The 12,592-nt window shown below is 35.5% G+C and overlaps 3 protein-coding genes across 3 annotated transcripts in view; 1 reads left to right on the top strand and 2 right to left on the bottom strand.

Moving 5' to 3' along the window:
• LOC106099292 (neuronal acetylcholine receptor subunit alpha-7-like) overlaps window positions 1-3,693 on the bottom strand; it is a 74,755-nt gene extending 71,062 nt beyond the window's left edge. Inside the window, exon 1 of the mRNA XM_013277795.1 lies at window positions 3,638-3,693. Coding sequence (XP_013133249.1) covers window positions 3,638-3,683 — 46 coding nt within the window. The 5' untranslated portion in view covers window positions 3,684-3,693. The remainder of the gene's footprint in view (window positions 1-3,637) is intronic.
• Window positions 3,694-7,973: 4,280 nt separating this feature from the next.
• Window positions 7,974-9,277, top strand: LOC106099291 (mediator of RNA polymerase II transcription subunit 27). The gene has a single exon (XM_013277794.1). The coding sequence runs from the start codon at window positions 8,089-8,091 to the stop codon at window positions 8,983-8,985; it is 897 nt and encodes a 298-aa protein (XP_013133248.1). The 5' UTR covers window positions 7,974-8,088; the 3' UTR covers window positions 8,986-9,277.
• A 46-nt stretch (window positions 9,278-9,323) lies between these two features.
• LOC106099290 (Williams-Beuren syndrome chromosomal region 16 protein) lies at window positions 9,324-12,195 on the bottom strand. Its single transcript, XM_013277793.1, has 7 exons — window positions 11,995-12,195; window positions 11,713-11,891; window positions 11,254-11,445; window positions 10,803-11,005; window positions 10,401-10,573; window positions 9,984-10,148; window positions 9,324-9,721 (listed from the first exon to the last, which is right to left on the bottom strand). Exons 1-7 carry the CDS (start codon window positions 12,104-12,106, stop codon window positions 9,384-9,386), a joined length of 1,362 nt encoding a protein of 453 aa, XP_013133247.1. The 5' UTR covers window positions 12,107-12,195; the 3' UTR covers window positions 9,324-9,383.
• Window positions 12,196-12,592: the final 397 nt, after the last annotated feature.

Here is a 12,592-nt window from a genome sequence, read left to right as displayed (position 1 = left end):
GTAAATAATGAGCTCCTTTCCCGTACAAGACAACATCCGGAAGGCGACGGGACCGAGTAAAATCCGTCCTTTGAAACTGAGACAGCCGCAGAATATATTGTGTAAGATACTTTAACTAAATTGTATATCTTAACCGATGAAAATGTGCTTCTTCTAGGTAAATAAAATTAATGTAACTTTTTTCTTTAAATAAGTAAAAAACTAACGATTTAAAGAATAATGTGGTAATGAAGGTAAGTCTTACTAATATTGTAAATGCGAAAGTTTAGATGGATGTATGTTAGAGTTAGTAGCCTAAATTGCTGAATGGATCTTGACGATATTTGGCATAGATGTAGAGAATTGTCATAGAAGAATACATAGGCTACTTTTGTTTTTTAATTCTACGCAGACAGAGTCACGGTCTAAAGTAATATTATAAATAAAAGTATGTATTATTTCGAATGTAGAAGTGCGTATTATGCTAACCTAAGGACAAAGGAAAAATTCCCCGGTCGTTTGATTTGTAGCTACATAAAAATTATTTATTTTTTCCCCACTCTCGCAAAACAAAACGTCGAGGTGTGCTGTTGGCTTTCACTAAATAAAACATTTACACCAGTAAATTAAATGTTTGTCGAATGTTTTTGACAACTACATTTTTTATATTCGTACATTTTTAATTTTCACACGTAAAATAACTTTACTGTAATAATCTTTTTAATTACAAAGATAGACTTTAAATCATTGACTATTTAAAGAGAATAATTTTAAAGACGTTTCATATAGTTGCAATTAAAATCGACCGTTTTAATTTGTACCTTCGATCTAATTAAGTTCTTAATCGATTATGGCAACACTGCATATTTTATTTAAGTATCTAAATTACAAATATACTTCATAGCATCAATTTTAATAAAATCTCTATATTAATAGCTATTCCTTCAACGTGGACGTAATCGCAACGCACAAGCCCCCCAGCTTTAATAAAAATAAACTTGTTACCCACTTGTTTATTGGAACGGAACGCTCACCCCGACTTCGAACGTGAAAAACTCAGTGTAGAATCGATAGCGACAAGTAAATACCAATTAACATTAATTCCCGCAACGAAAACAACAATATAGAATATCAAATAAATCAATGCGAGCCCAGGGGTCACAGTTTGGTTTACATTTAATTTGCGGACAGCGTTCGGGACACAACAATTCGGTTCGGTCTCCCGGACTATTGGATTCGGTAAACCATTGTTTTAAAAACATTATTGTTCTACTGCAGCCAGAAACAGTTGTGTTTACTGATGCATATCGTAATCGCTTACACGGTATATTGACTGTTATTAATAGATTTATACAAATTTCGATACCCTTTTCTGTCTTAACTCTAACATATTGTGTCTCGACTTCATTTATCGGATGAAAAAAATCTTATTTACTTCTAGTAAGGATTTCGTTACTTAATAAGTTACGTTCGTGTGCTTTAAGAGCCTTTCCTTTTGTCGGCAGCGAACAAATACTCGACACATGTGCAGGCACTCGAGCTCCGGCCACATCCCTGAGAGCCTTTGCCCGTGGCGCCGGAAAACATACGACCAATCTATTCTTTGAAGGCTCAACCCCTTGATGTACTTTTAAGTTCTGACTTCCGGAAACAACCCGATTTCATTGTGTACTCGCTTTCTTTGTATTGAAACTGCTTACTGTTGTTTGTAAATTTATTTGTTATATTTACTGTAAGGATTTAATTTTAAACAGATTGGTAATACTGTCTATAATTCCCTCGCAACCTATGTAAATTTTATAAAGAGGAAAGATTTGTATTCTTGTGTGTATTGAAATAACTTAAAAACTAATGGGCCGATTTCTCAAATCCTTTCACCAGTAGAAAGCTACGTTATCTTTGAGTAACGCGGGCTATATTTTTTTTTATTATTTTTTAATTTCAGACGAAGTCGCGAGCAGCAACTAGTTATTAAAATTATTTAGGCTCCCATTTACATTTTTTAATCAAATCGGTGTTCGCTGATTATCAAGTTCATACTGTTAGTAGAGTCCTTCATAGTAAGCTGATATTTAAATAGTGTTTATTATGAAACTAGCTGTTCCCATGCGACTTCATCCGCATAAAATTATAAAAATTTCATTTCATTGTTCACATTTGTCAAATTAACAATTGCAAATGTTAAAATACTAATGACCTTACTATGGCAATCTTGCTTCTTGATGTTGGCAGCTCGTATCGTATGGTCTCTTTCCCACATTAGGGTTTTTATCAAAATATTTACCCCCTAAGTTTAATGGCGTGAAATTATATAGCCTAAAGCCTGACGTAAGTGTAGGACTTTTCATTAAAAAAAGAGTTATTCAAAAATATGCTGTAATTGCTGAGATCTTCGACAACAAAGAAGTGTGTGTTTACGCTTTATTATAATAGTATACGTAGATTACCAAATGGGATAATTACTCAATCTTCCATGAATTTTAAGGAGCAAGATAATTCAAGAAAAAAACAAAAACTTTTAAATAAGCTCTTAGAAAACAATGCTCTCGTCGAAATGAAAAGCGATAGCGTTACCAAAGACTAAAGTGCTATTGTTTCTTTGTTTCTTTTTCAACGTCACTTACTTTTCCGCCGATTTCAAAGACGATGTCAACCCGAATTACTTTTTTATTCTCGACGTTTTATAAACCCAACAAAACTCAGAGTTCGGTTTCACAAAACTCGTGAACTCAACTGTTTTAGATTAAAGCAAACGTATATCTACTTTTCAGAAGTACATACAGATATTTGAAGTTTTATACAGAAAATCACCTTTGTTTTTCTTGTAAATCAAATACATTATTTGATCTTTGTTTTTTTACAATTAGAAAAGCATTTAACGGATTACTGTAGAGACAGACAACCATAATTAGCAATTAAAAATAAATTTAATTTGTCTAAGTTTCGCGTATCATTACTGTTAATTAATAATTTAATGTGGTAATAATTTTATAGACAATTAATTTCAACAAAGCAGCATTCAACGCAAAATTTAATAAAATTATCGTGTAAATATTTAAAACAATATATAAGTACATGAGAAAGATTGCTCCTCATAAAAGCAATCGCCGTGGAAATTAACACCATAAAATATCTGTTCGATTACACGCCTCGAGCGTGAAATTGGTACCGTGTCATACAGCCTCGCCTGCTTGCTTTGATTCTAGTGGAATCGTTAAGAAACAATCATGTCTTACACATTATCTTATATGTCTTACTCGAGACATCCTAATGAAATCAACTCTGCATTATAAAGTACAGTTTTTTATTGTTTAAGTACAAAATTTTTATGCTTTCGTATTTTTTCAACGTCAAAGAAAATATTTTTATCTCCCCCAAAATAGCTGCCGCTGTCATCTGTACATTTTCTCGCCCTTTACATTTTTCCGCTTAATTTCCTCTCGCATCTAACCCTTTGCCCTTGTTTACCTGCTCCCCCGTGCCCCCGCACGCCGCACTCCGCCCGCCCAGGGACCTGTCAATCTTATCATACCTCATCATCGCCTGACCATCGCCACCACATCCTGAATAACACAACACCTTGGCATCATCGCGCCGATCGATTTAGGGGTAAACAGAGGCGCGAAGGCTCGGCGGCCTGTTGCGCGCGGTCACTCACCGGGCAGCAGGGCGAGCAGCGCCAAGGCCGCCAGGACGGGGGCCATGGCGGCGACGCGCGGGCATACCACACCCGCGCACGCTGCGCTACCACACTGGCGCGCTCATGCGGCCTGCTTCACACTACGCGGCCGGCCCGAGCAGCGCTCGGCGCGGGACTAGGCGCGATGCCTCCCGCAGGCCCCGCTCGCTACCCCGTCCTGCACCCCCTCGGCGCCCCGGCCGCCCTGCGCAGCCTTCAGGTGCGCGCGGCGGCGACCCGAGCCCTGCCCCTTGATAAACCTTACGATCTCTTTATGGTATCATTATATATTAGATGGCTAACATCTAGATAACAATACTGATGTGTCATCACAGGCGTCGGCGAGAGAGCAGCAGTGAGTCTGAGCATTGAGCTCAAGGCCTCGTCCGGGCTGCGGCCGCCGCTCGAGTCTCGTAGCGCCCTTGACAGGGCCGCCGTTGCCCACCTCGCACAGTTTCACTGGGACACTCGAAAATTACAGCGATGCTTGAACCACGTGTTTTATTTGCCCCGAATATAAATTTTTATATTTTTTTTACGAAATAAAACAACCACAAACAATCACCAAAGGACAATAACTAAAATAGATGAAGAAATAAGAAGTTTACAATATTAGTTCACTGTTAAGTAAACGTAGTACTTAAAGATTTATTAATGCATCCTGAATAAATAAAATAATAATAATAGACCGTTTGGTCAAAAATAACTCTGATGTACTATACATTTTGCCAGATCAAATAAATAATTCCAACATTATCCTCGCCTCTAAGTCCTTACTAAAACAACTCCAGCAAACGAGTGGGGGTCCTCAGCGCTTGCAAAAAAACACAACGCGAGAAAACCAACAAGTCTTTGTGAAAGAAAAAAACATTTGAAAAACGAGGCTCGCACCGCCGCGTGTCCACTGCACCGCGATACACACAGCACAATGTAGTCAGCTCTGTCAGAAAAACACTAGTTACTTTTATTCAGTTAAGCTAACACTGTTTACAAAACTTGAAGAAGATTAACAATTAGTAGTAGGATGACTTAATCTGAATTAATCCTTTGCATCATTACTAAAACCTTTATCAAGACAAGGATACAAAAATCAAAACATAGGTGTAATTATTTTAGTTCACACTCTGTTATTAAAGTCCTATACAGACGCTTAGTTTTCTTTGAAATTTTTAATTTAACATTCGAATCGTTCAGTTAAAACTGAACGTGTGTAGGAAAAACCCTAATTGTACAGTTTAACTGACAGCTAACTGTAGCGGGCTTAAAGTCGACAAAAATATCTTCGTTTTGAGATTTTCGACCTTACAGTTGACCAGTTTGTGCAGTCAAATACATGTGAATGCCTTAACTATTCAGTTATTTAACAATAACTACAAAATATGAAGCAGTCAGCGGACTTATATATTATTATTAATCTACGTTCGTTCGCTACGTGGGTGGTTCATTCATCAAGCCACGAGGTGCGGCACTTATCGCCTTATTCTTGTTATTACTGGCTACGAGGGATTATGATGAAATATGCAACGAACGTGTATGAATGATGTGCTGAAATAACTGACCGCACAACTTACACATAAAATAATTTTGTATAATGAAAGTTAATTATCGGTTAAAAGAAAGCTAGTCATTTTGTTGTAGACGTGCTACGCTGAGCGTAGGCGCTTTCTACAATTGAGCGTAGCGCTTTGCTACGTTGTTCATTTCTAACGCGAAACACGTGAAATTTTCCTGTGATAATTTGCTTTTCGATGCTTTACTCAAAAGAAAGAAATGAGATAATTTAACTTGTCGCCTATTATAAAATTGTATATAATCGAGAACTAGTAATGAAGGTTTCTCCACTCTGTGCAATTCTCTGCGACGTTTATGGCGTTATGAATAGTGGTGTCGAGTGTGGTGCATATTTTGTCCGTCCAGCGCATAGGGCGGCGTCCTTTGGATCTCTTCCCCTCGATTTTGCCCAGAATCGCACAGACTGGAGAAACACCCTTCGAGAGATTGTCCAGGAGAGCGGTCGCGACCCTCAGGAACGAGGAAAAGATCCGGAGAAAGAGAGAGAGTAATGAAGGTAGCTGTAGCGAAATAAGATTTGATTTGAGTGGTAAATAAAAATAAAATTAATGTATCAAGCCTTTAATAATATTCGAGCAATTTATATAAACAACCGACAACGACCTAAATATCTCTGGACACGCAACACACTTGGCAGCTGAAGAAAGGCGGGAAAATATCGGCGGGTAATCGGGTACGATCGGTTTCGCCTCCAGACTATAAGTGTTTTTTCATCACAATGGAATATAATAAAAGTAATGTTGTCGAAACAAAACAATGAACAATGTTTTTATTTTAATTGCACAGATACAAAATGTTCTCCGAGCTTGACTCGTACTTGCGTTTATATTCCCTAACCTTCAACTGACCTTCAAATCGAAAAATAAGAAAGTCGTGAACTGAAAGTAATTTTTAATTGGATCTCGACCCAAGGCTTTTGATAACATAAATATATTTAAAATGTTAGAATTATTACTAATAATACTTTAATAAAAATTAAGTATGTAGTTTTACACCTATTTCACATGTTTCGTTTCTCTAGAGCAAGGAATCTACTCCACCCTGTACCCTACCTGACGACGCCAATATTTGGATAAGCGTTTTTTAAGTAATTCTTCGATCAACCTTATTATCAACCATTATTGTTATTATACAATATATTTTTAAACATTCAGACAACAGCGTGCTATGAAAATCTTTATCCACAAACGAGATTATGAAAAAGTTCCCGCTCGCGAAGTTTTTAAGTCTTAGGAAAGTGTGCTGGCAATGGAGAGCGCAATAAGGCTCAGAGGAACATGGTTAATAAAACGTTTAGAGATCCAATGAAAAGTAAAAAGCTCACGAGTCCAATTTGCCGCGCCGTCTCCACAATAACCACATTTGCATGCGAAATTCAGAGTTTTTGCGCCCTTACGCAATAATATAAAATGTTAGTGTGAACATTTGGTACCTAATTTAAGCTTATTGTTTAAAAAGTAAAATTTATTTAAATCCTCATAGCACAGAGTAACTAATAAAAATTTAAATTAAACTTTGAAAATGAATTTGGATAAAAGAAATATTGCTTGTATTTCCATCTTTAACAACGTTTTGAATTTGGCAAAGAGTCAATAGCGACACACGTTTTATAACTGTGAATGCCACTGGTTGCACCATAAACCTTCCTTATCGACAATACGTGTTGGATTTACTGCTATTCTTTGTTTTAGCTTATCCAAATGAACGACTCGAAACGCAGCAGCGAACCTTTTCATAAAGCTCGGCGAATTTCAGATTTTGTGCGGCGAATTCTTCGAATAATAAAACTTTTAAAAACCGTGTTTTTATACTGCCAACAAAACGTTTCGTTTTTGAGAGCTGAAATAGTTTTAATTCACTGTGGTCTATGGCGCATGTTTCCTGAATTTCAAGCGCGCGTAGTGCCCGCTAAATTCTCCAGTTACTTTGTGTTTAAACTTTACTGCATAATGTATTTTAATCTTTATTAAAAATTAAAAAGTCTATAATATATCGTGACAACACCATATACGTTAAAAGTTTGTGTTAAAATTTCGGATTGGTGTTATTCTTACGTACTATTAATAATATTAATGACCATAGGCTGCACCAACAGATTATTTTAGAAGATCTAAGGTGGAGGAGGGGGCCAGATACCCTAAATATGGCCTTATTCGAAGAATTTACCATGTCTGTTTTACGTTTTTTGTTTGTCTTTGTCTTTCTCAAAGCCTGTGTTGGAGACGTACAAAAGCGCACAAAAACTGTTTTTCAATAAAAATTACGTTTGCATTGTGAAATGGATATACAGCGAAATTGTATAGCCATACCTAGTTGAATCAGTACACGTATTTAAAGAAGCACTAGTGGCATTTTTACGACAGGCTTGTTCAGTTCAAATAAATTTGAATAATCATTGCCCAGTTGCATCTTTTGTTGCCTTGATATATCTGTCTTATTTCTAACGCAAATTATGTACCAACGGTTTTATCACTTAGTTTTTATGAAATCAAGAAAATGCGCGACAAACATAAATGTAACTAAGTAAAAATAAATGTGAAATATTGAAATTATCTAAGTTAAAACTAAGATAAATGTAATACTATATAATAAAGACGAAAACAACTTAAATGAGAAAAAAAAATGAATCAAGGAAGTGAGGAGGTAAGTACAATCTTTATGGTCACGTTTTATCTGTATCTGTACATTTTACGATTTTAGAATTAGCAACACTGACATTTATCAACTTGTCAACATCAAACTCTTAAAACGTCAAATTGTCAGTTTTCGATGACAAACTAATTAAGAAACTGCGATTTTGTTTCAATATCATAATTACTATTATACACACTGTTATGAGATAAAAAAAAAAACACAAAATGAATCAAGCAATCAACGTAGAACAACTGAACTCTGCATTAACCTCACTTCGAACGGTCCGTTCGAGTGTGAGCCTTGTTTTCGAAACTCTTTCTAATGGACTGCGAGCCGATCACGGTGAAGATGGCAAAGATAAATTTCTCATTGAGTTGCAGGAACTTCTTAACATCGTAAGCAACAATCTCCGGGACCTGGAACAGACAGTCAACAGTCTGCCTATTCCCGTACCATTTAACCTCGGCAATACAACATATTTAAGTCAAGAAACGACTCAAGATCGTCAAGCATTGTATACTCAACTTGTAAACAGTTACAAATGGACAGATAAGATCCACGAATACAGTTCATTTGCTCATACATTATTAAGTCAGAATTCATTGAAACGATCGTACATAAATTCGGGCGGCACGAAGCGTCGCGGTAAACTTCAGAGTAACCACAATGTGGCACCGCTACAAGTAGATAACGTCATAAATAACATCGACAGATCTTATAATGATATGAAAATAACAATATCACGACCATTTGCAAGTAATGCTGTTGTTTCTATCAATTTAAGCCATGTTTTAAAAGCGGTAGTTGCTTTTAAGGGATTGCTAATGGAATGGGTGATGGTTAAAGGATATGGTGAAACCTTAGACCTCTGGACTGAATCCAGGCATCATGTCTTCAGAAAGGTGACTGACAGTGCCCATGCGGCTATGCTTCATTTCTACTCTCCAACTATGCCGGAGTTAGCGGTGCGATCATTTATGACATGGTTGCATAGTTATGTGAATTTATTTAGTGAACCATGCAAGAGATGTGGCTGCCACCTTCATCACACATCACTGCTGCCACCTGCATGGCGTGACTTCCGCACCCTTGAACCGTTCCATGATGAATGCAAACAATAGTTAATGTGGTATTGAACAGGAAAGCTTTAACAATTTTAATGTTGCTGGTTTCCTGTTCAATATTAACAATTGAAGACTATATTGATAGTGAATGTGGTAAAAACATTGGAAGTGTTGAAAATATGACTTCAACAAATAAGTGGTAGTTTAAGTATTGTAGTTTAATATTATTATTATTGTAATTAATTATAGCAATAGATTCATCTATCCAATTGTATATTAAATGCTGGCTAAACATTTTCATTAAATTAGTATTAGACAGAAATACATTTGTCATTTTAAGAGATAATAAATAATTTTAAAGTAATATAATAATATGTAAAAATAAAACAAACATGTTAATTGTAAATAATAATTTTATTTCTAATAAGATTTATAGATTTAAGCTAAATTTTTGTCTAAACAAATGGCTTGCACATAGCAACCGTGTGGTCAACACTGCACTTGACTTGCATCACATGAGCCCCAATTGATACTTTTAATGGAAAGTGTTGGTCCTTAGTGTGTCCTAAACCTAAACAGCCATGTCTATTCCTGCCCCATGTGTATAGATCTCCATTATTTGTGATAGCGGCTAAATGTCCAATGCCACACGCAACAATCTCTACCACACTTTGCGGGTTAAACTCGTTCCTTCCAAATAGTGCTGGAGGTATCTGTTTAGGTGTAACAGAATGCTGAACATTCGGTCCCAAGCCCAGCAAACCGAATCCCCAAACAAACACATCACCTTGCTCTGTGAAATAATTAACCTTAATTTTTAAAACAAAAATCCCGACTGCAAATTTAGTAGGATTTACTCAAAAACATCGAAAAATATTTAGTAAACAAAACAACGAACAATGAGTGAGATTCGAACTCTGCTTTATTACATGTTTTTTAATTGCTTATAAAATTCCATGAAAACTGAACTACATAAATAACATTGCGAATTAAGAAGACATCTCAATTGTATTGTAATGTTTACATAAAATAAAGTATTAGTATATTTCACTCACCATTAACTATGAGACAAAATGAACCTCCCGCGGCGATATCTACTATCTTGCCAAGACCCTTCGTAAACTGCACTAAAGCATGTGACATATTCACTTGATCACATTTTGTAGGCATTGGCACTTGTCCATATTCAGAATTACCCCAACCAAAAAGCTCACCTCTATCTGAAAGATATAACTGATAAAGTATTTTTTAAGGGTCAAACTCCACATCTTAAGCCTAATATGGTTATTGCTCTTCTGGAAGTAAATATATTTCCAGGTTCATGCTAAAAATATTTAACACATTAGTTTGTTTCAAATTTACAAAGAAAAATGCAACACAATTAAAATCTCCGAGCTATACAACACACACGCATCAGCTAACTAGCTGCTAGTGTGTCACCCAAAATAATAATAATAAAATAACAATCTTACCATTAAGTGCCAGCACGCAATCAACACTAGATGCCACTTTAACAATCCTCTCAGTCGTGATATCACCTTTTACTAGAGCGGGAATAGCCTGGTTATTAAAGGTGCCGAGTCCTGTCTGGCCGTCTGCACCCCATCCACAAGAGTAAACTTTACCTGATTCTGTCATAAATAAGCTGAAAGTTACAAACATTACATATTCCATTTACTTTATTTTGTAAAAATCAGTGACATTTGATTAAAATTATATCAGCCTGAATCAGATATGGTTTGATGTGTATTTAAGAGTTTAAAAAATATTTTAAGTACAGAAATGTTAAGGTATGTAAAAAATATATGGTTTAGGAATATTTAAAAGCATTGTATATAAATAAATAATGTAAATTGCTTTAATGTTCTCCTTACGTGTGATCTTGTCCACAGCACACATTAACAATTTTTTCCTGTCCCAGTTTTTGAATATTATGTGACACCATACTCCCTCTGTATTCTTCTTTTGGGTTAATCTTCCTTCCGCATTGACCATAAGCATTATTACCCAGTGTGTACACACCTTCATTGTCTGTTAGTATTACTGTATGAGCTCTTCCAGCTGCTAAATCCACTATCTATAAATATAAAATAGTTTTGTACAATAAAAAGAGTGCTTTAATAACATTTTATGGATAAAAATTAGTTACTAAATAACTATTATTAGTAAAATTATGTACAGTTTACTAATTTCAGTGATTAATTATAAGTTAATATGAAACTATTAAGATTGAAAATACACATTTAACAATATTGTAAAAACACAAAAAAATTATAACGTCTATTAAAGAACAACAATTCAAAAGATGTAATTAAAAGATTTTACCTTACTTTCTAATGATTTATATGGGATATAAATGGGGGCAGGGCTGACCAACAGCTCTAAAGGGTGACCCATTCTCGGTGCATGATATCCAATCTGTGAGTCTGTGTTAATACCGGTACCGAACAGCTTGTGTTGTTCATTTGTTTTTACAGCAGCTACTGTGAAGCCATACCCACAAGCTATTTGTGTAACCTGAAATGTACACCAATTATTTAATTCTTTTTAAAATTGGCAAATTTAAACTGATAAAATGTTGCCTGCAAACACATACACAAACTAATTTGTTGCATTTGTTAAGTATAATAAAATAATAACAGTAACATTTTATTGTTAAATCAGTTGTACAAGAAATTTTTGGGGTTCTGCCTCCCGATGTTTGTGGGGTCATGTGTTTTATACTCCTCATAAGCTCTGTGTTTGATTAAATATTGTTAATGAGTGACAAAGTAAACTACTTACATCAAATCTTTCACAAAAACTAGATCTCATGGGATACCATACAAGAGAGAAATCATTTCTGTAAGACTTCCTGCTTCTTTTGCCTCTACCTGGCATGTGGATGCCGAGAGCGCCTGTCTCTGCCATCCCCCATACATACACCCGACGATCCGAGCTTTTACTGATTGGGTATTGGAATACTAAAAATTATATAATAATAGAAAAATTAAGATTATTTATAGTTAAATCTGTTACATTTGAGCAAATGTATATTTTGTATTGTATAATAATTGAGATAATTACTTGGTAATTGTTCTTCTTCATCTGGAATCGGTATTTTCTTTTTCGTTGTAACATTGCGACGGAGTATCAGGTTAGTCCTGTTTAGTCCGAAGAAAGTTTTAACGCTTCTCATATTTGTTTTATTCAATTCCCATTTGTAACAAAAATCACCGGGTTTTTAAAACAGATTTTAATAAGTTTTAATTAAATGTAAGGTTATGTTTTGATTGAACATTTTGAATTTAAAAAATAATTTGACAATGACAGATGTACATGACGCACAAAGAGTGTACAATATGACACATTTTGTTACGTCCAAAGATTAAATATCTCATATCTTTCATCATCATCATCATCACCAGCTGGCCCAATCCGCTAAGGGAGTGCCATAGACAAGAAACTGAACTCATCATCACCAGCTCACTATACGTCCCGATTGAGGGGCTCAGAGCCTACCCCTATAAGGAGGTGACTAAGCCATAGTTTACCATGCTGGTCCAGTGCGGGTTGGTCATATCTTTCTTTTTTAAAAAAAAATAAAAAACAAGACATTTAAGAAAAACCATTATCAGAAGATTTCAACTACTGGTTAATGGATTGCCGTGTTGTTATTCAAGCT

This window comes from Papilio polytes, unplaced genomic scaffold, assembly GCF_000836215.1.
Source record: "Papilio polytes unplaced genomic scaffold, Ppol_1.0 DF824135.1, whole genome shotgun sequence".
In the NCBI taxonomy this organism is placed as follows: Eukaryota; Metazoa; Arthropoda; class Insecta; order Lepidoptera; family Papilionidae; genus Papilio; species Papilio polytes.
This window is presented reverse-complemented; position numbering and strand designations above follow the sequence as displayed.

Excerpts from the sequence above, each read along its gene's own strand:
- LOC106099291 (XM_013277794.1), top strand. The coding sequence starts at position 8,089 with ATGAATCAAGCAATCAACGTAGAACAACTGAACTCTGCATTAACCTCA.
- LOC106099290 (XM_013277793.1), bottom strand. The coding sequence starts at position 12,106 with ATGAGAAGCGTTAAAACTTTCTTCGGACTAAACAGGACTAACCTGATA. Across the intron at positions 11,006-11,253 it reads ATAAATCATTAGAAAGTAAG|ATAGTGGATTTAGCAGCTGG; the intron begins GTAAAATCTTTT and ends TTATATTTATAG. Across the intron at positions 9,722-9,983 it reads ATTTTGTCTCATAGTTAATG|AGCAAGGTGATGTGTTTGTT; the intron begins GTGAGTGAAATA and ends ATTATTTCACAG.